This window comes from Hypanus sabinus, chromosome 25, assembly GCF_030144855.1.
Source record: "Hypanus sabinus isolate sHypSab1 chromosome 25, sHypSab1.hap1, whole genome shotgun sequence".
NCBI lineage: Eukaryota > Metazoa > Chordata > Chondrichthyes > Myliobatiformes > Dasyatidae > Hypanus > Hypanus sabinus.
Genome location: NC_082730.1, coordinates 42,134,060 through 42,159,129, shown reverse-complemented (window position 1 = coordinate 42,159,129; position 25,070 = coordinate 42,134,060). Strand labels below are relative to the sequence as shown.

At 38.3% G+C, this 25,070-nt stretch overlaps 1 protein-coding gene across 4 annotated transcripts in view; it reads left to right on the top strand.

The window, feature by feature from the left end:
- Positions 1-25,070, top strand: part of LOC132381198 (protein phosphatase 1 regulatory subunit 12B-like) — a 221,291-nt gene that overhangs the window by 186,556 nt on the left and 9,665 nt on the right. For 2 of the 4 annotated variants that reach the window (XM_059950490.1, XM_059950492.1), the window contains 5 exons: positions 10,890-10,906; positions 11,510-11,657; positions 13,685-13,789; positions 13,898-13,948; positions 16,874-16,924. In XM_059950490.1, coding sequence (XP_059806473.1) covers positions 10,890-10,906; positions 11,510-11,657; positions 13,685-13,789; positions 13,898-13,948; positions 16,874-16,924 — 372 coding nt within the window. Of the gene's footprint in view, positions 1-10,889; positions 10,907-11,509; positions 11,658-13,684; positions 13,790-13,897; positions 13,949-16,873; positions 16,925-18,165; positions 18,223-25,070 lie in introns of those variants that run through there. The other 2 variants (XM_059950489.1, XR_009507977.1) reach the window with 2 other exon arrangements.

Genomic DNA, 25,070 nt, shown 5'->3' with positions numbered 1-25,070 from the left:
GTGGCTTTTTTAGTTGCCTCCTCTTAAAAGTTTTCCAATCCTCTAACTTCCCACTAATGTTTGCTATATTATATGCCCTCTCTTTTGCTTTTATATTTTTCTATGACTTGCCTTGTCAGCCACGGTTGCTTCATCCTCCTTTTATAATATTTCTTCATCCCTGCAATGTATCTCGTGCCTTCCAAGTTGCTCCCAGAAACTCCAACTAGTGTCTCCTTCCAATCTACAAATTCTGCGTCAACAGTATTTGTACACCATCTCATCCCTATAACTCTGGTTCCCACCACCCTGCCAGGTTAGTTTAGACCCTCCCCAACAACTCTAGCAAACCAGCCTGCAAAGGATATTGGTCCCCCTTAGGTTCAGGTGTAACCCATCCTTTTTGTACAGTTTGTACCTTTCCCAGAGAGATCCCAATGATCCAAAAATTTGATACCCTGCCCCCTGCACTGATTCAGCCACACATTTATCTGCCAAATCATCCTATTTTTACCTTCACTGGCACATGGCTTATACAGCATCCAGAAATTACTATCCTGGAGTACTGCTTTTCAGCTTTCTACCCGACTCCCTGAATTCTCTCTTCCGATTGACCTCACTTTTTCTACCTATGTTGTTCATATCAATACGTACCATGACTTCCAGCTGTTCAGCTTCCACCTTTAGAATGCTGTGGACCAGAGCCAAAACATCCCTGATCCTGGCACATACCATCCAGGTGTTCCTTTCACATCCACATAATCTCCTGTCTGCTCCTCTAACTATGGAAGCCCCCATCACTACTGCACACCTCTTCTCCCCCTTCCCTTCTGAGCCATAGAGCCAGACAGTTCCTGCAGTTTCCCCTTAGTACGTCATTGCCCCCATCCCTCAACGGTGCCCAAAGTGATATACTTATTATTGAGAGGACTGGTCACAGGGTACTCTGCACTTGGCTGCCTATTCCCTTTCTCTCTCCTGATGGTCACCCCAGGTACCTGCCTCCTGTTACTTTGGGATGACTGCCTCCCTGTAGCTCCCATCTATTACCTCATCATTTTCCCTTATGAACCATTGAGTTGCAGATCCAGTTCCTTAAACAGTCTCTAAGGAGCTGCAGCCCAATGCAGTTTGTACAAGTAATAGGTATCAGGAAGACTGGACATTTCTCAGAGTTCCCACACCTTACACAAAGAGCAGTTCACTAACTCTGGATCCATTCTTAGCACACTATCTATGTACCAATAAACCAGGAGAAAAACTTTCTAGAAACTTACTTAGAATATCCACCAGTGCTTGTCTGAGCTTGTTCTTGCCAAAGCCGGTTGAAGCAAAGCCATTCTAACACTGGTCCACTCGCACAATGGCTGCTCCAGTTACAATTTGCTTTTTATAGCTCGAATAAAACTCACTAAGAGCCTGTTCTTTTCAAATGTCTCTTGCCAAAAATATTTCTCTCTCATTTGCTACTTCAAATTATTTTATTACTTTAAAAGACTGTAAAACAAATTCATGTATAGGTAGGGTGTGGGGATATATGAGACTAGCTTAGTTGGGCAATTTGGTCAGCAAGGATGAGTTGAACCAAAGGGACTGACTCTGTGCTGTGTAATTCTATGAATTTAAATTCTTAAATCAAAATGAGCAATTCCTTTGTCAAGCAGTTGTCCCACACTTGTTAAATCAGTATACAGTGGATTCCGGTTAATTGGGACACAGGACCAATACATTTTGACCCAATTAAGCAGCTGCCCCAATTAGATGAAGTTTCACGGAACTAATAAAAGGCATAACAAAACACAAACTGTTTAATTGAGAAACATGTATTTAAATTAAATACGGTAGAAATTAGAACACTTCTAATACTACAGTATTATAAAAACTATCAGTTCATGATGGTTATTGATTGAAGAATCATTGCTGCCACATTTTTTATTGACTAAATGAACAAAATCAGTGCAGGCACCTCGTGAAAATGATGGACTATCTTCAAAACCTTCCTGCGTGAAGTCAAAGTAAAAAAATAATCAAAAATCACACTTTTATTTAAATCTGTGTCCGTGTGTCCAAATGGATAAATAACACAAGCACATGTAACTGGTTCTATTTAAAAACTTTTTGTTCCATAATGTCTAATATCTGTTTCTGGCATCTCCAGCCTTGAATGCTTAAAACTATAGTGAGCAAAATAGGTCTGAATTGTCTTGCTGTTTATTCCTTGCCCAATATCAATGACAAAAATCACTGCTTTTTGAACACAAACACGTGCAACTGGTGGTACTTAAAAATGTGATGTAGAGTCCAGTGGCTACACAAGTGCATGTGATTGATGCTAGTTGGAAACTGTTCAGCAGCAGTCCCAATTAAGTGGCATAGTGTCCCAAACAAAGGGAATCCCAGCTATTTTTTTCAATTAAGTTTTGTTCATTAGGAGTTGTCCCAAATAAGCGGCTGTTTCTGATTAACTGATTCCAATTAACCGGAATCCACGACATTGTACAGAAACTCTAGAAGTATTACATTGGTTTGTAGGCTGGATAAAGTATTCCAGATTGTTTTGTGGGTCCTTGCACTGGAGATTACTGTGGAGGAGGATGTTTATCTCTTCAATCAGGTCATCTGTTGGAGAAAGGAACAGAGTCCAATTGTGCCTTTAAACCACTCCAAGCTCATCTTAAAATAACACTATATAGAAATCTATTTGGGCTGTTCTCAACATTCAGTTGGTAATGGTGTGGTTGAATCCAGTCAGATTCAACTGGAATCTGGAATTAGCCAGAAAACTGGAATTAGTCAGAAAAATTAGATAGTGATGGGGGGTGGGAAAGGAACATTATTTTGTTGAAATCTTCTGAAATTCTGTTCTTGCTGACAAGGAATTTCACTAGCCACATAGGAAAATTGCATTCAGACAATTTATTTTGTATTTCATGAAATGTTCTGGACTAAATTTTTGAAACTGTAGTGTTCAGAATTTTGGGCACAAAATTGGATTCCCTATTGTGTCAGTGAAGTCATTTTGGGCAGTTATCCTTTCAAAATATTGCCAAAATACTACTTTAGACAGTGTATAAGTCTATTTCTAACTAGTGGTACTTAACAGCCTGGTAATCTTTGAACTTTATTAGCATAATACTTAAACATAACATTACATTCAAGGTACAGTGAGTGGCATTTTGAATAAACAGACATTGGAATCATTTTGAAATTCCTCAAATTGAGTTGGTTCTTCATTTGTCAAGGAATTAATGTTGGATAGCACCCCCCCCCCCCCCAATGAAAAGTGCATGACATTATGTACACAATTTATTTATTTATGAGTAATGGATATGGTCTCTTGTGTCCAGCTGGTCACAATGAATTGGGTCACCTGTGAATATTTTAGCACCGGGTTCCCCATGAGCATTCGTTGTGCTAAACAGGTTTAGAGGTGGCACCCGTCTGTCCGTTCTCCAGCCTAGTAGCAATGGCACTTCTCACTGGCTGGTTACCGGTGTTACGGATTCATGCAACAATAAATATATGAGTTAGGCAAGGGTTTTTATAACAAATAACATGTTTATTAAACACTGAAAACAAACCCCCCAAAAGTAAACAAATCACTAACGTAACCGGAAACCAGCTGCTGTGCGGCAGCTTAAACAGTTCTTAAAGCGATGAAGCTTAAACAGTTCTTAAAGCGATGAAGCTTAAACAGTTCTTAAAGCAATGAAGCTTAAACAGTTCTTAAAGCAATGTTGCAAAAACAGTTCTTTAAAGTAGTATTGCCAAAAGTTCAAAATGCTCACAGTCCATTTAAGGGAGAGACTTTTTAAGACTATTTAAATTCTCTTTCACGTCGTGTTGCTTCGGTTCCCAAATTGAACATTTCCCACGAAGAATTTACAAAACGAAACGGCTTAAAGGCACTGACCTTTCCTTTACAACACTGTCCTCAATCCTTTCTGCTATTTCACAGGGATTAATACGAGAACAGTCAACGATTTCCTTCCGAATAAGGATCAAGCAAGGTCAAACCCGTTTCACCGTCGAAATCGATTCTCCTCGATCTTCTATCTCCCGAACTCCGATCTTCACTCTCCACTGATTCTCAACTAGCAGTATTATAAAGAAACTGCTGGCAATGACCTTTTAAACTTTAGGCATTAGATAAAACTTCATCTTTCAACTAAACTGCGTCATCACATTAAATCACGCATTGGCATGAAGTCAACATGGCAAATCCAGCCACAAACTGCCCCTCCTCACAGGGAGGGGTCCTCCTTTTATACCCTGTTTAAAAAACCTGTCACATGACCTCTACTGGCGGGAAAATGATGTCACTCCACCATCACAAGACCATTACCTCAAGTCCAGTATAGCTTCAACCCCAGTCATGTGACAAGGGTACCACTGTCACGTGTCACGAGTACGTAACACCGGAGATCAACCAGTGATCCCTGACACTAGGGTATCACTGTGTTTAGGCGGGGTTCTGTCTTAGAGACATCCAGTCATAATCCTGCAGATGGTAGCTTTGCACCATTGGCTCCTTAGCCACGCACATACACCAAATGTCCGAACCTCTAGTTCCTTTCATACAGGGACCAGGTCCTTTGGCCTAAGTTGTCTGTGTAGACCATGATGCCATTTTAAACTGCATGTGGTCTGCATCTTTCAATTTCTTGCTTAACCATATGTGTGCCTAAATGCCTCTTAAACATTGCTATTGTATGTTTCCTCTACCTCTGCAATGATGTGTTCCAGTCACCCACATCTGTTTGTTTTAAAATCTCTGTTTAATTTTCCTCTTCCTAACTCAAAACGATGTCCTCCAGTATTTGACATTTCTATCCAGGGAGATGTGGAAATGAAACTCCACTGGAGATCTCAACTTTCATTGAAGGGGCAGCTTGGTTAAATTGTATGCTAAAGACCTGGAGTGAGTTTTCAGGTCAAGACCAGGTAATTTGGAAGTAAGTGTGCCATAACCATTTATAATACCACCTGCTGTAAAGATTTTTTGAATAAATAAATACATTGTAATCTATTATTTGAAACAGCATTGGAAAATATGACAGGAGGCAATATTAATTAAAAATCTATTTAAACTTAGAAAAGAGATTCTGTTTACGATTTACGTCAACGATTTAGATGAAGGCATTGAGAATAACATCAGCAAGTTTGCTGATGATACTAAGCTGGGTGGCAGTGTGACGTGTGATGAGGATGTTAGGAGAATTCAAGGTGACTTGGTGAGTGGGCAGATACTTGGCAGATGATGTTTAATGTGAATAAGTGTGAGGTTATCCACTTTGGGAGTAAGAACAGGAAGTCAGATTATTATCTGAAAGGTGTAAAGTTAGGTAAGGGAGAAATACAAAGAGATCTAGGAGTCCTTGTTCATCAGTCACTGAAGGTGAATGAGCAAGTGCAGCAGGCAGTGAAGAAGGCTAATGGAATGTTGGCCTTTATTACAAAGGGAATTGAGTACAAGAGCAAGGAAATCCTCTTGCATTTGTACAGTGCCCTGGTGAGACCACACCTGGAGTATTATGTACAGTTTTGGTCTCCAGGGTTAAGGAAGGACATCCTGGCTGTAGAGGAAGTGCAGCATAGATTCACGAGGTTAATTCCTGGGATGTCCGGACTGTCTTACACAGAGAGGTTCGAGAGACTGGGCTTGTAGACGCTGGAATTAAGGAGATTGAGAGGGGATCTGATTGCAACATATAAGATTATTAAGGGATTGTACAAGATAGAGGCAGGAAATATGTTCCAAATGCTGGGAGTGTCCAGTACCAGAGGGCATGGTTTGAGAATAAGGGGTAGGTCATTTAGGACAGAGTTAAGGAAGAACTTCTCTCCCAGAGAGTTGTGGGGGTCTGGAATGCACTGCCTCGGAAGGCAGTGAAGGCCAATTCTCTGGATGCTTTCAAGGAGGAGCTAGATAGGTATCTTATGGATAGGGGAATCAAGGGATATGGGGACAAGGCAGGAACCAGGTATTGATAGTAGATGATCAGCCATGATCTCAAAATGGCGGTGCAGGCTCGAAGGGCCGAATGGTCTACTTCTGCACCTATTGTCTATTGTACTTTAAGTTTTGAACTTGACTTCCTTCAGTGCTGTTTTTTTGTACTAACGGCATGTAAATTTGAATCAGAAATATACTTAATATTATGTTGAACAAAATTAGTATATGTACCACTCTGATGAACAGCATTGTGTATGTTTATATGGAAGTTCATGCAATAAGGGTGGTTGGGAAGAGACACGTCTCTGAAGTCTGAGATTTCAGCAGGCTCTGTTGTTGATCCCCAGGCCAATATATTACACAAACAAATATAGTTGTTGAATCTGACTACTAGAATATTTGGAAAGGTTGGTGTTTTTATTACTTTTAAGTATGGATCAGTAAATTCTTCATGGCAGTATTCCCCCCTTTTTATAAAGGGAAATAGAAATGTATAATAAGTACAAAATGAAAATGTGAGTAACACAAAATGCTGGAGAAAGTCAGCAGGTCAGACAGCATCTATGGAGAGAAATAAAAAACTGACATTTTGGGCTGAGATCCTTCATCAAGATTGGAAAGGTAAAGGAACCCCCTTTTCTTTCAAACTAATAAATCTAGATAAAATATCAATGCCCTAAGTGATTCTGGCCTTTCACATTGATTAAACTTATAGTGAAATAGTAAGAGAAATTGATTTTATTGAGTTACTTTTGTATGTATTTATCTTAGCTGAACAGAGGATTGCTTTTAGTAATAGACTAAGACAACTCTGCTGCTCCAAAGAGCGCTAGATTAGGTCATTCTTGCCCTCAGCTATTTGTAATGAGTCAACCTATAGTCAGGGAAGTGATGAGCCCCTCATGTTAGACTGTTCATAGTAACTTATTTTTTAGTTTTTCTTCTCAACTAATATATCTGTGCACTTGTAATGCTGCGGTGACACTGTTATTTCCTTTGGGATCAATAAAGTATCTATCTATAATTACACATGAATTACTTTTTCCCATATGTTAACTTTAGCCAACCTTTGGATGATACGTGTAGGAGGAGGCAAGTGTGATTGATGCACCGTGATTTTGGAATTCTCTTGCTGTCATTTTTCCTGCTTTCTGTACAATGTTATTGGTCCAAGTTAAGAGTTCAGCTGGACTACAGAACTGGAAAATTTCTGAAGGTGAAGTGCCAACTGATCACTCCACAACTGGACTCATTTACATCTAGAGGCAGAGTAGTGACTTAAAAGTAATTCTGGATGCACTTTGCATCCAACCCATACTTTTTTACCAGGGAGAGCTAGCATCTGAATAATGACTTTCTTTGCTTGAAAGTCACTGGACCTGTAGAAAATGGTAAGCACTTTCTGTACTTCATGTCTGTATGAAGTATTGTATAGACATATATAATTCTTCATACAGACATTTATTCATTGCAAAAAAAATGAATTTAATGTTTTAATGTATTCTTAAATATTTTAGCTTTTATTTAAAAACATAATTTTGTAAGTTTGTAAGGTATTTAAATTGTCAAAAGCATTCGACAGCTTTTGACAGCAAATGAGCTGCTGGCTTAGACCTCTGTATTTAAAAGGGTATTTGGATAAGAACTGTGGATGCCATTTTTGAGTGGAAGTTTGTCCTGGACTGTCTGGCTCTTATGACTCTTTATTTTCCACATTAAAAAATTGAAATATTAGAACTATGAAGTCAGAGCAACTTAATATCAGATGACGCAGAAATATTGGATGATTAGCAACTGATTCTTGTTTCTTTTTCAAAAAGAAATTCATATTATGATTCCCCTGAAACTTTATGTAACAACAAAAAAGGATAAGGTTCTTCAGATACTTAAATGTCCACGAATGGAAAGCTGCACAAAGTTGCGGATGTAGTCTGGTCCATCACAGACAAAGCCCTCTCCAGCATTGAGTACATTTACAGGGAGCACTTCCATAAGAAAGCATCATCAAGGGCCTCCATCTAGGCCTTGCCTTCTCGCTACTACCATAGAGCAGGATGTATAGAAGCCTCAGATACCACACCACCGGGTTCAAAAACAATTCTAACCCTTCAACTATATCGCTTCTGAACCGGTGTGGATAACTTCAATCACCACTAATCTGAGCTGATTCCACAATCTACGAACTCACTTTCAAGGATTCTTTGCAATTCATGTTCTCAGTATTATTTGCACCAACACACACAAAATGCTGGTAGAACACAGCAAGCTAGGCAGCATCTATAGGGAGAAGTGCTGTTGACGTTTTGGGCCGAGTCCCTTCGTCAGAACTAGCCTGCTGTGTTCTACCAGCATTTTGTGTGTGTTTTTTGAATTTCCAGCATCTGCAGATTTCCTCGTGTTTATTATTTGTACCATTTGTTTTTTGTACATTGGTTGTTTGTCAGTCTTTGTTTATGTGTAGTTTTTCATAAAATTCCATTATATTTTTCCCTTAAGTGCCTGACAGAAAATTAATCTCAATGTAGTATATTGTAATATACTTATTCTGATAATAAATTTACTTTAAATTTAAATTACAGTCAAATTGGCGATCTGAAGGGGAATTTGGAAAAGAGATTTTTTTTTGGAAATAAACACATGGTCCAAGTAGGCTGTATTTTTGTTTCTTTCAATATAGTTATTTTCTGTAATCCCACAAGACTGAAGGAAAAAAATAAAAAGGTATTGGAAATGAATACTGAAGCTACTGACAATTTTTCTAATACTTGTAAACATAATGGAAGTGTCTAAAATTTTATTTTTTAAACACTTTTGCCTTTTGGAAACTTTTGTAAGGGGACTAATTATAGACTACGAAGTCTCCTTTCCTCTCCCTTTACCCTCCACTACCAGCAGTCTTCATCAGCTTAAACCTTAACCAGATTTCTAAGATACCACATGCATTCCAAGTACGATGGTATTTAAAACAGTTGGATTCAGTAGAGTTAGTAAAACTGTAATTTTGTTTCCCTATAATCTGAGCTGCAATTTTCCTGAAGATGTGTTGCTTAGAAGTAAATTTCAGAATATTAGTATTAAGTCATATGAGGAGAGCATATTTGAAATACAAATAACTCCATGAATGTGGCCACACTATTTCTCTTTCGCACTATTTATTTATTTGTAATTTAGTCATTTCTGTCTTGCGCTGCGCTCTGCCATAAAACAAGTTTTGCAATGCATGTCAGTAATATTAAACCTGATCCAGCTCTGTAGAGAACAGTTTTCATTAAAATGGCACTAAAATGAGAGGAAATGAAACATGTAGCTCCTTATACAACTATATATACATACATACATATATATTAAAAAAGTATCTTGTTTATTGTGATTATTAATTGATGTGGATAAGTTGTTAAAAATGGGAAACCGATTTTAAGGAGAACACTTACTGTAATATGTGGTATGCTTTTATACATTTGCAAGATATTGTCTTTGCTGTTGACAGTTTTATAAAGCATGATGCAAGAATACGTACCCGACTTTGGATTTGAATGGACTTTTAAAGCTTATTCAGCAGAAACAGATAGAGGAAATACCAGTGCACAGAAATTAATTACTGCCTGGATAGACAATGGGCCTTAAGTAACTATTTTTAAAATTCTTATCTCTAGAGTACCACGTATACCTATTTGCCATAGTCTGCATTTAAACCCTAGGTTGATGAACTAACATATCTTAACAATACATTTAATATTTGGAATGTAGTTCATAGTTAATAACCATTGGTTTCATGCACTTTGTAAACTTAATTTAAGAGCAGCTTTTTTTTGATTCTGAGTTTATTCTGAACTGTTATAAAGCTATATCTTGTATTCGCTTTAACATTTGTATAATTTTATTCATACAAAATTTCGAACAAATATTTGGTATCCACTTGTTTGGAAATCCTACTGTGGTCCAGATTTGGATCTGGGACTCCTGAAAGGAAAAAGGATGTGGCCAGAGCCACGGGTGTGGAGTGCAGCTAGGCTTTGGAAACCAGTCTGGGTTGAGAGTGCAGTCAGAGTTAAGGTTGGTTCTGGAACACCCGGGGCCATGTGTACAGGTAGATTTTCAACTCAAATCAGTCTGAAGTTTATCTCCCTTTAAACTGACTGGAAAATATATCATTGACCTGTTTAAAACAAAAGTGAGATAAAGATGCTTTAGTCGTAGGAGCAGCATGTAACAGATTGGAAAACCTGCTAAGCCGATGTTACCAACGTCTCAAGGATGCAGATTATTGGAATTTTACTGCACTTGGCTTTTGATTAATATCTTCGTAACAATATGATTGCCATTGGCAAAAATGGGGGTGCCTTCTGTCACATTAGAAATAATAGAATTTACCATAAAATGAATATTTCTGTAAATATTTTTATTTGAACCTAAATACAATTGCATATCTTCTCAATCTATACTTGTTAACCAATTCCATAGCTAATTGCTAGGCCTAAGCATTGACCCTAAAAGATTGGCACTGATAGCTTATCCAACCAGCTGGATATAAATGGTGAGCTGGCATTATTCTGTTCCCTTTTCCAGATGAAATAAGTAGTATGCCATTTTGTGCTACCCAAGTACTTAATTGCAAATAATGAAACTTGACCAGTATTTTCCAGGATCATGATGGCTTTCTGTGTCAAATAATATTTAACATAGCTTCTTATGGCACATCATCAGTTCCTTTGGGCTTAAGCATCCAGCATGGCAGGCTTCAAATGAGCTGCATCTGCAGCAGTTAGGTGATTACAGTTACAAAATGTAGATACTCACTTTCTTTACCTGCTGTATTTGTAGGTTTAAATTGCAAATTTGCTCTGTATGGTATTTGTCCTTTAATCTTAGACAAAAATAGCCAGTCATATTTCTTTAGCAAATTGTCTGGAAATTCTCTTGAATATACTGAACTATTTTGCTTTTAAATTTTCAGCATGATCGTCTCAGCAGGTAAGGACACTGCTATACATTTTAAGTTCTAACTATTCATTTTTGTAAACTATTTTTAATGTTGGCTGCAGGTTAAATACTGCATATTTCTTAGAACCTGCCAGAAGCATGTACAATATTTTGTTTTGTGAGAGAAATGGAAAAAGTAATTGCTTTCATTAATAACAGTAACTCTATTGGCAATTATTAATTGGGAAGAGATTTGAGTACTTCATATACTAACATTAGCAGTCTTGTTTATTGCTTTAAGTATCATTTTAACATTAATTCAGTAAAAAGCATATCAAAATGTCGGCGTGTTCTCGAAGAATTATTTTTGGCTTAATTGAAAGTTACCTTATCGATTATAACACATTTACTTATGTTTTAAAAGAAAGTTCAGATATGATATATATTTGTTTCAATTGAATAGTGAAATCATTATAAAGTAGAAATAAATGCAATATTGACCCTCCATAACTAGATTTCAATTCTCTAATCCACTTGTGGTTTTATAATCATTTGCATGATTTTGACTTGGAATTACATGCAAATATAGCAGGTGTGCAGCTTCATTATGGGTTTGGTTTGCTCCATTTATACTTTTCTTACTTTTTCTCTCAGGTTGGATTCAGGTTCATCAAATACCTCATCAACTGACAGTTACAGTGACCGGCTATTGAGTCGAACAAGTTCTTACACACGCAGGGAGAATCGACTTTCATCCCTCAGTAAACTAGAGCAAGATGATGCTATAAAGGATTATAAGAAGGTATAATTATTTATCTTATTTGTTTATTAATGTCATACTATTATAACTGAAAACAGTCCATAAATCTGGATTTTCCCCAAGTTTCATTCTTTATTTAAAAAATGACAAAACTGTCTTACTCAACATGGAAGTTTTATCCCCCTTGTTACTATTTCTTCTGTGAAATTATATGAATTTGCATTTTCAATAAAGTTACCAGATTTAAAAAATTGCTGCAATGCTCTGTGTATGATGGTTTAAAGATTTTTGGATGTTTTTCTCAGTTTGGTACTACACTTTATGCACAAGGTAGCACACTTGGACATGCTAACACAAAGAAGTGCGGTATTTATGAGGAACTGCACCAGAAATCATAAACTTGGCATACCATTTTATATCAGGGAAAGTACCTCAATCTATCTGATAACATTGCTAATTGATTTGGAATAGAACATGAAAGACTTACTACTGGGTGGACTGAATTATTTGCAACAATAAGAATTTTTTTTTCTCAAAACTTTGTATGTTAATCCTGAACAATAAATGTGCTATTGGAGGAATTTTGTTTCATAGTGAATTTATCCAATACTAATGATAGGTAGGCATTGCTCTGTGAAATTAGTTAATCAGGAATGTTGTTCAGTGTTTATGCATTGAGAAACCTTAATTAGTTAATTGCATTTGTCCAGTTTCTTTAAAGACCCCACTGATTTAAGGCTTGGACGATGTCTAATTTTTTTAATTGAAATTTTGCTAAAATTGAGCATATGTTTTGTAACTATTTGAGAATATGACCAAATATGATTATGCCAATCTGAGAGATTAATACAATGTTGGAGCAACATAATACCCTGTCAGTCATGAGTACTTGGAAGCAAATTTGTGGGGAAAGAGAGTTAAATTCTCATTATTGGCTACAGTAAATAAATGTTTAGGTTTATTGGTAAAGAGTTAAGGGATCTTAAAGCCTGCTTAGCATGAATTTGTTAAAATAATTAAAAGTGTAGCATTATTCTCATTTGTACAATACAAATAGTATTACATATGAACATTAATTATAGGTGACAAAAAATAACTAAAGGCATTGAATCAGAAAGAATAACAATACTATTCAGTAATATTTTATGCACAGCTAAATTGTTACAGTAAGTTGCATTCTAAACATGGGCAATCTTTGTGAAACCTTGAAAATTACTGAAAACATTTAATACTGCATGTAACTTTAATGTCCTTCTGGCTCTGCTAGTTTTTTTTTAAATGGAATTGATCATTCAACTCCATTTATAGTAACAAAGTCGTCAAATCTCTGTTCCACTGTCCATAAACTAATATAAATGAATCCCAGTGGCTGAATGATTAAAGAGGATCAGTGGAAAAAGTACTGAGAACAGCTCAGTGAACTTTGGCCCATATTAAATCATGTCATAATCAACATTTCTCACTTACACCATTGCGTCAACTGCTGCACAATAATGGATCCTTCTCCACCAGAAATTGAACTATTGTGCTGAACACTTGGACTTAGAATCTTTAGCTATTTTTCCTATTCTCTCCAAACTCATCCACCCACGTGTGGGGCAAGCAGTGCTCGTACAATATGAATAAGGAGCTTGTTCACAAGAGAATATTTAATGTACAAAGTTGAGCATGATCTCGGCACAAATCGCACTTTCCAGGCTGGATGTCATTTTTTAAAAATTTGTTCTGTAACAACAATCCAAGTTTAGTGCATTCTTGGCAGTTAATTCTTGGGAGATTGTTAAATAATAGATCTGCTTGGGAAAACAAGAGGATGTTTTCATGTGCACAAACTGATTAGGAGCATTTTAAATTTTCATCCAAGTGTGACTATATTCAGGAAGCCTACCACTCTTCTGGAAGCAACAAAGATTGAATCTAACAATGGACGTGGAAGAAAGCACACTTTTATCTTTTAGTAACTGCAAACTTTTTAAAAAAGTATGCTATTTATTTAATTACATCATTAAATTATAACGAAATTTTCTTCATTAATTGAATTTTTGAATTTGATTATTTTTGTTTTAAAGTTGTATGAAGAGGCCTTGACAGAAAATGAGAAACTTAAAGCCAAACTACAAGTGGCACAACTTGAACTCGCTGACATGAAAGCCCAGCTTGAGAAAACTACTCAGGTTCAGAAATTACAGGATTTTCTTGCAAAATTCCCTTTTTAAGAACAATTGTAATAGAGAAGACAATGTTGGTAATTCAGTGCAGACTAATGTGCATGTCTATTTCAGAAGCAGGAACGGATTTCCGATAAGTCTTCAATGCTGGAGATGGAAAAAAGGGTATGTTAATTCTACTTTAAAATTATATATCATTTGAATCAAAAATAGGGACTTTCCACAAGCAATTAATATGAGAACTATTCATCTCCTTTGCCTACATCACATTGTATTGCATTTTATGTTAAGAACTAGCAAACCTTTCCAAATGATCTATGATGTTACCTGTGCATTTTATTATAGGTGTAAAAACAGATTGTTCCTTGAGTTGTGAATTTTAATTGAGTTCAGTGAGCAAGAGTAAGGATTATTGAAGTGTACTATTTTTACCTTGGTTATTGCTAACAGTGAACAAACAATCCAGAAGTATCAGAATTGGGTTTAAAATCTCTGGCAATGTTGTGAAATTTGTTGTTTTGCTGCAGCAGTACGTTGCAATGCATAGTTATAAAAATAATGTAAAGAGAGAGCAGAAAAAGTGAAGTAGTGTTCATGGGTCCATTGTCTATTCAGAAATCTGACGGGTGCAGAAGAAACTGTTCTCAAAATATTAAGTGTGTGCCTTGGGCTCCTGTACCACCTCAGTGGTGGCAATGAGAAGAGGGCATGTCCTGGATAGGGTTCTTAATGATAGATATCACCTTTTGAAGGTGTCTTCAATGCTTGGGAGGCTAATGCCCATGATGGAGCTGGCTGAGATTACAACTTTCTGCAGTTTTTTTCAGTCCTGTGCAGTGGCCCCTCCATACTAGACAGTGATGCAACCAGTTAGAATGCTCCCCATAGTGTATCTGTGACATCCGAGAGTCTTCTGTGACATGCCAAGTCTCCTCAAACTCCTAGTGAAGTACAGCTACTTTCATGCCTTCTTTGTATCAATATGTTCGGCTCAGGATATATCTTCAGAGTTGTTAACACACAGGAACTCGAAACTGCTCATCCTTTCTACTGCTTATCCCTCGATGAGTAATGGTATGTGTTCCCTCGAATTTCCCTTTCTGACATCCACAGTCAATTCTTTGGTCTTACTGAAGTTGAGTGCAAGGTTGTTGTTACATAACCACTCAATCAGCTGATCTAATTCGCTCCTGTCCGATGCCTCATCACCATCTGAAACTCTGCCAGCAGTAGTTCAGTTGTCAGCAAATTTATAGATGGGGTTTGAGCTGTGCCTAGCTACACAATCGTGGGTGTAGGGAGCATAGTACAGTGGATGAAGTATGCCACTGTTGATTGTCAGTGAGGTGGAGATGTCATTTCTGATCAGCAGTGCCTGTGATCTATTGGTGAAGAAGTCGAGGATTGAAGGAGATATAAAGGCCCAGGTTTTGGAGCTTGTTGATTAGAACTGAGAGTATGATTGTATTAAATGCTGAGCTGTGATCACTAAATAGGAACTTAATGTGAGTATCGCTATTGTTCAGGTGATCCAAGCCCAAGGCCAAGTAAAGAGCCAGTGAGATTGCATCGTCTGAAGATTTAATATGGTGAAAGGCAAATTGCATTGGGTCCAGGTCGATGACTAGACAGGAGTTGATTCTGTCCATGACCAGCCTTTCGAAGCACTTCATCATAGTTCATGTGAGTGCAACTGTTGATGGTCATTGAGACAGTTCACCCTGCTGTTCTTGGGCACTGGTATGATTGTTGCCCTTTAGAACCCGGTGGGAACCTCTGAATGCAGTAGTCAGAGATTGAAGATGCCCTTGAACGTTCCCACCAGTTGGTTGGCACAGGTGTTCAGTACCTGGCAAGGGTTCACCCTGTTGAAACATGTTCTGACATCGGCTTCCGAGGCAGATCACAGGGTCACCAGATACTTCAGAGATTCCCTTTCAAGCCATTGAGCATGAAAGGCGTTGAACTCATCTGGGAGTGAAACTTCACAGCTGTTACTTTGCTGTGAAGGGAGTAATAGCTTACAAACCCTGGCAGAGCTGACATGCATCCAATTCTGTCTCTACTGTTAATTGGAATTGTTTTCTTGCTCTTAAAATAGCCTTCCGTAGGTCATACCTGGACTACTTGTATAGTTCTGAATCACTGGTCATGAATGCCACAGATCTAGACCTCAGCAGACTACAGATCTCATACCACAGCTTTTGGTGTGGGTATGTCCGGTATTTCTTGAAGGCACACACTCATCTATGCAACTCTTGAAATCAGTGACAACTGTGGCATGTTCATTCAGTTCTGAAGATGAAGCCCTGAATAATGTCCACTCAACTGATACAAAGCAATCCTCCACTTCCCTTGGCCCTACCTTCTTGGACCTCACCACTGGTGCTATGGTCTTTAGTCTCTGCCTATATGTCTTGAGTAGAAGTATAGCTGGGACTTTCCAAAGTGTGGGCGTGTGATGGTATGTTAAGCATTCTTGATGGTGGTATAACTATGGACAAGTGTTTCGGCTCCTCTGGTTCCACAACTATGTTGGTGGTAATTCTTCAAGGACTTCTTCAAGCTGGCCTGGTTGAAATCTCCCACAGTGATAGGGAAGGCATCAAGATTTACACTTTAGTGACTGGATCATTGTGCTCAGCTCCTGCCTGAGGTAGAGTGTACATCGCTGCATTGATGATGATGATGGAGAAGTTTTGCTTAATGTTGAGTTATTGCACAGGTACATCATCCAGAAATGTTAGTACAGTAGAGAGGGGAGAGCAATATGACCCAGAAAGGATGTCAAATGCTAAAATGGGGTAATAATTCAGTGTTTGAACGCAGGCAGTACAATTCTAAGCTACCCTTACAACTCCAACTCTTTGGATCCAGCAGATTGCATATCTGTAAAGTTAGGATATGATGAAAATAAAGATCAGGAAAGATCTTATTCTTTCCAACTGCCTTCCGTAAGCAGCTATAGTGACCTATTGCTGTAATAGGTCACCTATCATGCCTTTTTGTGGTTTGATTTTAAAATGTTACAACTAGAGATACTTGTCTACATTCCTTATTCTAATATAGAGTACAATGAATCTATTTCAGGAAAAACGTGCTTTAGAGAGGAAAGTTTCCGAAATGGAGGAAGAATTAAAGGTATGATGTGATTTCTCTTCAGTAGTCTTGCATAATTGAATATCCCAATACACACACCTTAATCCCCTAAATGACCAAGGTAACATTTCCCATTTGACGCCAATTGCTTTTACGTAATTTAGCCTCTTATTAAGGGCTGATAGTGAACAGGGGCAGAAGAACATTCAACTTAAAAGCAAAGCTTCCTCTTTTATTAAAAAGATGTGAGAAATTCCTTTTTACTGATCCTTAAAAGCAGTGGTAGGTATTATTAATTCTTGGCTTTGTTTCCTACTCATCATACTGAATATTGCATTAAAGCCAAAACAGTTCAGATTAAAGTCTTATAAATTGTCTGGCTTGGAAGTATTGGTTGCACATCCCATGATGGAACTATGTGTCAAGGCCAAAGTTCATGATCATTTAATTTTAGCCCTCTGTAATGATATGCTTCTCCAGTTTCATTAAGAGCTTGAGCAGCCTTCATGCTGGGCAAGAGAAAAGTCATGTAATGAAGTGTGACAACTTAATGTTCATTCCAATTTCCTGCCTAACTTACTATTTCAGGCATTTCAGCTTGAAATAACCCTCAAGTCAGTTGATACACCACTCACATGACTGTCTTGTACCCCTTTTTATAATTTTTGAATAACCTGACACACCTTCCCATAAGGAAAATTTCCTTCTTTATGTCAGTGCAAACACTTTGATCAGGATGCTTTTCTTTTTTGTACTTGGGGGGGGGGGGGTGTGGCTGGGTTTGATGGTTCTCTCTGAATGACTTTCATGTTCTTCCTTTGTTTAATTGCTCTCTGGGGAATTCAGATTTCAGGGATGTATTAGGGATACATGCTTTGATAACAAATGAACCTTTGAACCTTAAGGAGTCCTGCGATTATATTTGCTTAATCTGTGTTTTTTTTCTGGAGCTTGCCCACTTGGTTGAAAATAGTAAGATTTGTCATGAAAAATAATAATCCACTACTGTGACAGTTTAATTAATAGGAAAACATAAAATCCATACAGTTGGGCTTAAAATGTATTTTTAAAATGCTTTCAAAGTCAACTTTGCTTTTGTTTTATTTTGTGTTCCCATAGTAATCTTTCTGAACTTGACCACTATGCATCTTAGTTTACTTATCAGAACAACAGAATCTGCCTGATTTTTGTCTCTGACAGCCATTAGCTATCGAGAAATACAAGTATCTGTGTATGTCGGAATTATGATTAACAATATTAACAGAACAAATTGCATTTGCTAGAAACGCCCTGAAGTTCAGGCAACATCTGTAGAAACAAGGCAAGGGTCAACGTTTCAGGTTAGTTGTCCTTCAGAAGTACTATCTGTACGAGAGCTGGCTGCTTCTGCCTGTCATCATTTTGGTTCAGATTTACTTTTTTATCAGCTGGTATAGTCAAGCCTGTTGGATGTGTCCCCTATCTTTGCTGATGGCAGAGCATTACACAAGCAAGCAAGCATGAAAGGAGTCTAACTGGTACACCTACTGCAATTTCTTTTTTTTTGTTTCAACCTGTCAGTTTACCTATTTCTCGTGTGATTCGAGTATTTCCAGAATTTTGCTTTTCTGGATTTTAGCACTTTTACTATTTTTTTTCAGCCTGATCTGCTGGGTGTTTTCAATATTGTCTTTTTGCTTCAGATTACTAGCCACGGATTCCTGTCACAGTTCCACCATGGTAGTTTGCTTTCTTTCATTCTCTCCTCGATAGCCCTGTGTTAACTGGGCTCCGATCTATCACAGGCATTTCCTTTGCCTCTGCATTTAAAGTACACTAGCTGTGTCCTTTCTCCAGTTCTTACTGGAGGAGGCCTACAGCTCTTTGACCCTGCTTCACCATTTAGTATAATTATGGTTAGTCATCTATTTTAATACTATATTCTTGTTCACTTGCAGTAATGCTTGATGCCTTTTAAAATCTATTAATTTCCTTCCAAGATATATTCAGCAACTTGCCCTGTCTTTCAGTAGAGAATTTCACAGTCCTGCTATCCTAACAGTGAGGAAGTTTCGCCTTACCTCAGTCCTGCATTGTTTGCACAGTTTCTTGAGATTGTGATCCCTTGTTCTGAACCCTTCAGCTAGATACAACTGTCCTGCTGGAAATGCAATTCTTTGTGGAACATTCCGCTATTTTTTAGGCCGCTCTTTATTTTACAGAATTACTTTTTTGTTTTAATATTGGTTGTGGTTGGCATCCATCTGATTTAAAGGATAGCAGGCGATGATGATCGTCACAAGCATAGACCAAAGCTATGGACATCCTGAGGTCCCCAGTCAAAAAGCTCCCCCTCTCGGCTTCACCAGTGTAGTCCAAAGGAAACCTTATTAAGCAATACGTATGGGACTAGCTTGGCTGCAGGAGCTGCCGGAAGGATGTTCAATGTCATCCAGCTGCCTTGGGGGCCTTCACTTCAGATTTGCTGTGTGGGTTTACTCCTGTAGCCTTCGTCTCTCCCAAGGCTACCCATAAGGTAGTAGGACTATTTGCCCATAGCTGGGGATCTAGTTCACGAGCACCAGGACATGTGCACACTCAGCTCTCCTTCTCCACAAGCCAGCGGTGGAGGATAAGTGAAAGCGGAAAGCACTACCTACCTACTACTCTGCCACACTAGGCGCATCACACAACCATTTTGATGTCTAAATATATAAGAAATCTCAGTTTAAAATACTTAACGTTTGCCGTTCCCTCTTGTTTTAAATTGCTCAGCATATTTTTGTTTTGTCTTCATTATTCCATATTCTGGTCTCTGTAGAATATTCCTGATAAAGCTGATGCTTGTTCTAAGGCAATTAATTGAGCTTCAGCTAGCTGAAAATAGGCCTTTAACCAAGTCATTTGACAATGCCGCAGGGCAGCTTGAAATTGAACTTGCAACCTTCAATTCCCCCGTCCCTCATTGCCCAACTCTTCCTGTATGCAAACCAGTGTTTCTGTCTATCTGCTGTTCCTTGCATTTTCACTTTGCATGTGTTGTTTGAAAGAAGGTTAAGTCTGATCTCTTGTTTACTTTGCAACTCCACTGTAGATGTGCACTTAAAAGAAACATCTGTCATGATGTATGCTGATTGTAGTTTTTAGATTGCAGTGAAATCATAACAGTTAACACTAATTTTCCAACCAAAGTTTAAAAAATTCTGCCTCCTTGTCCTTTTTACTGACCACCTAAGATCTCTCTTGTCTTTAAATCGTGGAAAGTTTAAAGAATAGAATGCCATCCAAATTAAGTTATCTGTCTAGCCCATGGTTATCTTAGTATGGGACTAGAGTTTTCCTTTCTTCTACCCTTCTCGGCATTGAGCCCTAGAGACCAATTATCTTTTCTCAAGCATTACATTCCCACCTCAACTATTCCATTTGCTAATTAGCTTGAACCTATGCCATCAACCAGTTCCCTCACCCCTCCCTGCCTTGCAGTTCAGTAATTTGTCTGCATGTTTATTCTTCTATTACACTGTGAGCTCCTGGTAGGTCTCTGATACCCTCTGGAAATCCAATGGACTCTTTAGCCCCTCATTTCAACTTGGATCATTTCATTTATTCACCTTACTAGCACATAATCTGTTCTTTAGATATGAATTTTTTTTTTAATTGGTCTGTGACTCTTCAGTCCCCACTTCATTTTTTACCGAACCATTTCACTGTCCTTTCAACTATGTTTCTGTAATGGTTATACAGCTGTCCTTCCATCTGCCTGTACCTGTAGCTCACCAGTCTCATTGCCCAACCTATTTGGATTGATGAATATTAAATTATTCATAGCTAGGATAACTATGGCCATTTCTTCATTCTCTATTCATCAATATGTGCCTTTTCCTATGACATGGGAGATCATGGTCTTATCCATGAACATGATTGTTCTTGGCAAATTATTTTACAGAAGTAGTTTGCCATTGCAGCCCTCTGGGCAGCATCTTTAAAAGGTGGGTGACACCAGCCAATATCAGTAAGTCCTCTTCAAGGATTGGTTGACTGTTGTCAGTGATCACATAACCAGGGCTTATGAAATGCACTAGCTGCTCCTATGACCATCCACCACATGCTCCTATGACCCTGATTTTTTTTTGGGGGGGGGGGGTTGTTAAGCGGGTGTTACACCTTCCCCAAGGGGGTGACCTGCAGGCTAACCTTACACCTCCTTTGGTAGAGACGTATCTTCACCCCATCACCCTCATTGTCTATTATTGAATGCTTTACAAGAATTCATACTTTAGTAGTTTTTCATTCTTTAGGAGCTTTTGGTAATTAAAACAGTAGGACTTTCTACCCAGTCAAAAGTCGGGACAGTGCATTAGTCTGCAGTGCCACTATGCAGATTGTCATTAAAAGCATGATGAATGTTTCTTGGTAATGATGACAGTTTTGTTGCCTTTGACAAAGTGACAACACTGACCATTGATCTTGAAAGCTTCCCACAAGGATCTTGCAGTCTGTGGTGTTAATTCTGGTGCTTCCAGCATTGACTACAGTCAGGCTTCAGCTTTAGAGCCCCATTATGGTATTGTAACAGTAAAGATTGAGTAGACAGGAGAATTGATGAACTTGTTGGTATTAAATCAGGATCTCAGTATCTAAGAAGCTTTATAATTGTAATATTTTATATAACATGGATATGGAAAGGTTAATTATCTTATTTTAGAAATTAACAATTCAGCAATTTTTTTTGTATATGTAAAAACCTTTCAGTATTTCAGTATTAACCAGACTATATGGGTAGGCCCATTATCTTTGCCTGCTCCTGCCCCACTAAATTCGGATCCGCATGCCTCTACTCCATTTTATCCCCCTTGGTTCAGTCTTTTCCTACTTGCATCTGGGATACATCACTTGCTCTCAATCTCCTCAACATCTTTCAATTCCCTGGCCCTGACTACCTCTTTTTCACCATGGATGTCTAGTCACTACACTTGTATCCCCCCCCCCCCCATCAAGAAGGCCTTAAAACAGACAGACAGACATGATCCTTAACAATTTCTCCTTTAGCTCCTCTCACTTTCTCCAGGTATGCCTGTCTTTTCATTGGCTACGTAGAATAGTCCATGTTTCAAGCCTTCCATGGTAATGCTCCCCAAAACTTCATGCACTACATTAATGAATGCTTCGGTACTGCTTCATGCACCTATGCTAAGCTAGTCAATTCAATCGACTTTGCCTCAAACTTAACTGCCCTTAAATGCACTTGGACCATTTCTGACACCTCTCTTCCCTTTCTTGATTCCTCTCTCCATCTCTGGAGACCAACTGTCTACTGACATATTTTATAAACCTACCAGTTCCTACCTCGTGACTAAATTTCCTCCCACCTTGTCTCCTGAAAAAATGCTATTCCTTTTTCTCAGTTTCTTTGTCTCTGTCATATTTCTTCCCAGGATGAGGCTTTCCTTTCCAGGACATCGGAACAAAAAACAGGGTTTCTCTTCCTCCAATATTGTCAGCCCTCAGTCATAGTCCATTTCCTGGGTATCCGCACTCACCCGATCATTCTGCCTCCTTAACAGGGATAGAGCTCCTCTTGTCCTCACATACCTCACCATGAGCCTCCACAATCAACACATCATTCTCTGCATCTTCTGCCATCTTCAATGGGATGCTACCACCAAATATATCTTAACCTCCTCCCTACCATGCTTTCCACAGGGATTGCTCCCTTTGTGATTCCCTTGTCCATTCATCCCTCCCCAGTAATCCCCCTCCTGGCACATACTCCTGCAAATGATCAAAATTCTATACCTGTCCATTTACCTCTCCCCTTACCTGCATGCAGGGCCCCAAACAGTCCTTCCAGGTGTGGCAACATTTCACCTGCAAATCTGTTAGGGGTCATCTGCTGTATCCAGTGCTCCTGATGTGATCTCCTCTACATTGGTGAAACTCAATGTAATCTGAGGGACTGCTTTGTCGAGCACCTCCACTCCATCCACCAAGAGCAGAATTTCCTGGAGGCCAGTCATTTTAATTCCTTTCCCCATTCACGTTCCGACATGTTGGTTCATGGCCTCCTCTTTTGCCAAGGTGAGGCCACTCTCAGGGTCGAGAACCAAAACCTCATATTCCGTCTGGGTAGCCTCCAACCTGATTGCATGAATATAGATCAGTCCTTTCAGTTTAAAGAAAATATTCCCTCCCCTCTTCCATCTTCTATTCCCCACTCTGGCCTCTTACCTCTTCTCCTCACCTGCCCATCACCTCCCCTGGTGTCCCTCCTTCCCTTTCTCCCTTAGTTCACTCTCCACTCCTGTTAGACTCCTCCTTCTCCAGCCTTTTACTTTTTCCACCCACCTGGCTTTACCTATCATCATCTAGCTAATCCTCCTTCCCCTCCCCCAACATTTTTATTCTGGCCTCTTCACCCGTCATTTCTAGTCCTGAAGAAGGGTCGCGGTCTGAAGCAGTGACTGTTTATTCATTTCAATAGATGCTGCCTGACCTGCTGAGTTCCTCCAATATTTTGTGTATTTTTCACTGTTTAATTGCAGAACATTTGATATGCCCACAAAAAATATGTGGATTATTTAGTGAATTGCATCCTTAACCTTTAATTAAAACATTGTCTGGGTCATCATACTCCAGACCTGCCACCCTTTGGACAAGTCAGTTAAAGTTATTAGGGCTGCAGAATTTAGAGATCAGACTATGAAAAGAGTAAAATAAGATTAAGCAGGGTCCAGAACTTTAATTAGTAGTTGTATTGCAATGTGGATGAATCACACACAAGTTGATCTAGTTTCATGCCCTATCTCAAATCCTTATTTGTAACATGGGGATTTTATTTACCAGAAGTTTCTCTTATAAATAGCTCCAGCTTGCATTCCTTTTCACTTTATTATACTGGAGCTTATTTTGAACAGAGCTCATCAATGTATGTAAAAACATACTACAGTATTTCGTCATAAATTCTTAAAAAATAAGAATTTTGTGGGGAGGATGTTTGGTATCTTGGTGGTTTCACAGATTTCTTTCTTGGTTTACTCATTTCATGTGTGATACTGAGGAATAACCCACTGGGCCACATCATAATTTTCAGTAACTATCATTAAAAAGAGGAAGTAAAACAGAATCTGATCAGGGTTCAAAATATTCAGAATCTGATCCAAAAGTGTGGTGTAGGTTGTGGGAACATCTGCATCCATTGTGTCAGTTTCATTTTCACTGCTTTGAAGTTTACAGCAGAATGTTATGGATTCTTTTTAAAATTTTTAAATTTAATGAGAAATCTTTAAATCTATGCAGGGTTACAATTTATTCTGTGCATTTTATCGATTGAACTTTAGAATCTTTTATTATGTTGCAAATTTCAACTTAGTTGAAGTATTTATCTATAGTTTAGAGGTCCTATTTCCAAACAAGGTTCTTGTTACTCAGCTGTGGATTTCTAGTGCTGGAAATAAACAATTTTTTTTCCCATATTGAATGGCAATAACAACATTCCCACATCAGATGCAGCAATGTTCAATGCAAGCAGCGTAATCTGTCCACCTTCAAATATTTATGTTTACTTTATCATGGATCTCATTCTTGTGCTGCCTACAGAATATATGCCTTACAGAAGTAAATTACAATATTTTTTCTTTGTCAGTACTCAGCATTTTGCAGAATTGGGGGAGATTTGAGAACTAGTTAAACTCTGACTTTGAGTGTTGATCATCCAGGTGTAGTATTGTACCTTGTACTATGCTTTCCTGTACTGGTATAGGATTTTTAATTATTCTTCTATATCCACTAACTTACTGATGTTTATACATTCACAAATAGACAGTCCATTGGCGTGTTCATAATCTCTACAGCCACTCAGGCTACTTAGTTGATTTGTATGTGATTTCTCAGTCAGTTTTCACTTCAATGACATTTTAGATTTAAAATGAAGCTCATCTACACTTACCTTAAAAAATTTAATCTTGTATTGTATAATGTGCTGTTCTTACCAACAGTACATCCTCTACTTAGGATTTAGTTGCAGTTTTTTGCATTGTCCTCCAACTTACAAGCTGTTTTCTTTTCTGATATAATATCTAACCCAATCACTTAAGCTCCAGACCATAGTCTGTCACCCCACAGTGCCTTCCTTTGAACTAGTGGTGACTGATTTCCTATTTCCCTCATGACTTCCTGATTCTTCTCCTCACTTTATCCCCATCAACATTTA